Source organism: Sphaeroforma arctica (genome assembly GCF_001186125.1).
Source record: "Sphaeroforma arctica JP610 unplaced genomic scaffold supercont1.1559, whole genome shotgun sequence".
NCBI lineage: Eukaryota > Ichthyosporea > Ichthyophonida > Sphaeroforma > Sphaeroforma arctica.
Genome location: NW_014038999.1, coordinates 9,646 through 11,477, shown reverse-complemented (window position 1 = coordinate 11,477; position 1,832 = coordinate 9,646). Strand labels below are relative to the sequence as shown.

General features: G+C 40.2%; 1 protein-coding gene across 1 annotated transcript; it reads right to left on the bottom strand.

Annotated features, from left to right (window-relative positions):
* Positions 1-668: 668 nt before the first annotated feature.
* On the bottom strand, positions 669-839 carry SARC_11176 (hypothetical protein; the record flags this gene model as incomplete). The annotated part of the gene is made up of 1 exon (XM_014294743.1): positions 669-839. A coding segment is annotated over one exon (171 nt), but the record flags the coding sequence as incomplete, so codon positions are not given.
* Positions 840-1,832: the final 993 nt, after the last annotated feature.

Here is a 1,832-nt window from a genome sequence, read left to right as displayed (position 1 = left end):
AGTACCTTAGAGCACCAGAGCGGCTCTACCACGCCGCCGTGCGCGGAGATTACGCTAGGTAGTCACTATTACACTCGCAAAATATAAAGATATATACATATATATATAGATATATATATAGGTATATATAAATTTCTATTTGTTTATCGATCGCCATTTATTTTTCATTTGTGTGACCGAGGGTACAGGATGAATGATAACTCCGGATACACCAACGATCTAGTCCATATAGGGTGCGAGTTGACGAATAATTTGGATATGTATGGCTCTTTTTTCTTCTTCGAATATTATGAATCGGAGGTTACATACGACGAAGAGGTTTTGAACAAGTATGATGCACCAGCTTGGGAACATCAATTACACTACTTTTTTTATGGTGGTGAAAGAGGGCAATGAAGAATAATTAGCTATCAATCGTGAAATCAACGCAAAGCCTCTTTAAAAGATAAATCTAGTTTTATTTCAATATACAACAGGCAGTAGTTGGCCCAGCTTAAACGACACGTGTCGCCGAAAGGTTAGTTGTTCGCCTCAAAATGCAAGACAACAGGCTGAAGTTTGCCCAGTCTCCCACAAAAGTGAAAGGTTAGTCGCAACTCATAAATTCCCTTGCTCGATTCACAGCAACGCATCAAGCAAGTAAGGGTAGGGGTAGACCATTTTGTGGATTAGTCCCACAGGTCGATATGTCGACGGATACCCAACCGCTGGTTTTGCGGATGTAGGTCGTCGATAGGGCAGTCATCGTCGACGGAATGTCGTCCACGAGGAGTTCGGGGCTCTCGAATGTTGGGCGAAGGGGTCTCTTCACAACCGGCTTCGGAGTTTGTTCGATATCTCTGGGGATGGAGGTCATCTAGCATTGTTACTAAATAAATTCAGAATTGACTTTCTTGTTCTGATATGTTGTGTAGTAAACTAATAGCATTTTGACGGCGATGCTTGGTATATATACTCTTCTCTTGAATTCAATTTATGCCATTTCTTTAGATTGTGGCTTCCTTTTTCCATCACGTACTAAATTTTTAATTTACACATCCTGACCACTGATGGACTGATTATTGATGGTTCAATTTGTATAAAAAATAAAAAAAGGAATTGCTCAGTATTTAATACCAGCACTTGTTCTTTTTACAAAAAAGATTTTGGGTTTGTTTTTAAAAATAGTGATGAAATCATCTTCAGTAAATAAAAATAAAGCACGGCTGGGGCGCCGCGGGGACCGTAAGCGTTTAATCAAGCATTGCACCGCTGATTTTCAAGAATATTTCCATATTCATTAACTTTAATTAAAAAAAAATCAAAAAACAGAGGCAGGACCGATCCTTAGGGGAAAAAACCCACATTTCCTTTCTTCTATGTGAATATAATATTGGCCGTGAAAATGTTAAACCCAAAATTTCTATTGGGGGGTTTTTTTGGATGGATTATTTTCACTAAACCCTACACCCTAAAATTTTATCAAACAAGACTTTCGGAAGTTGAACTTGTCTCAGTGAGACTCAGGGTTGGGGACTTAGGATCCCTGGGGTCTCTTAAGAAACAGGGACTCTACAAGCTACGCTTTCGGTGATAAATACACTGTTTACAAGCAGTACCGGCCACAGGCCCCCTACACGGCACATTTTTTCCGGTCCCTCAATATTGCCTCTATATTTATTTCGTTTTTGGTTTGTTTGTAAAAAAAAACATCAATCGAATAACTATCCCACCGTGGCACCGGGGGTCCGGGGCTTGGCGCCCGCGGCAGACTTCAACACGTGCTTCATATATGCTGAAAACGTAGTTCGTTTCGTTATACGTTAATGCTTATTTTTGAAGCCGTTTTCCCG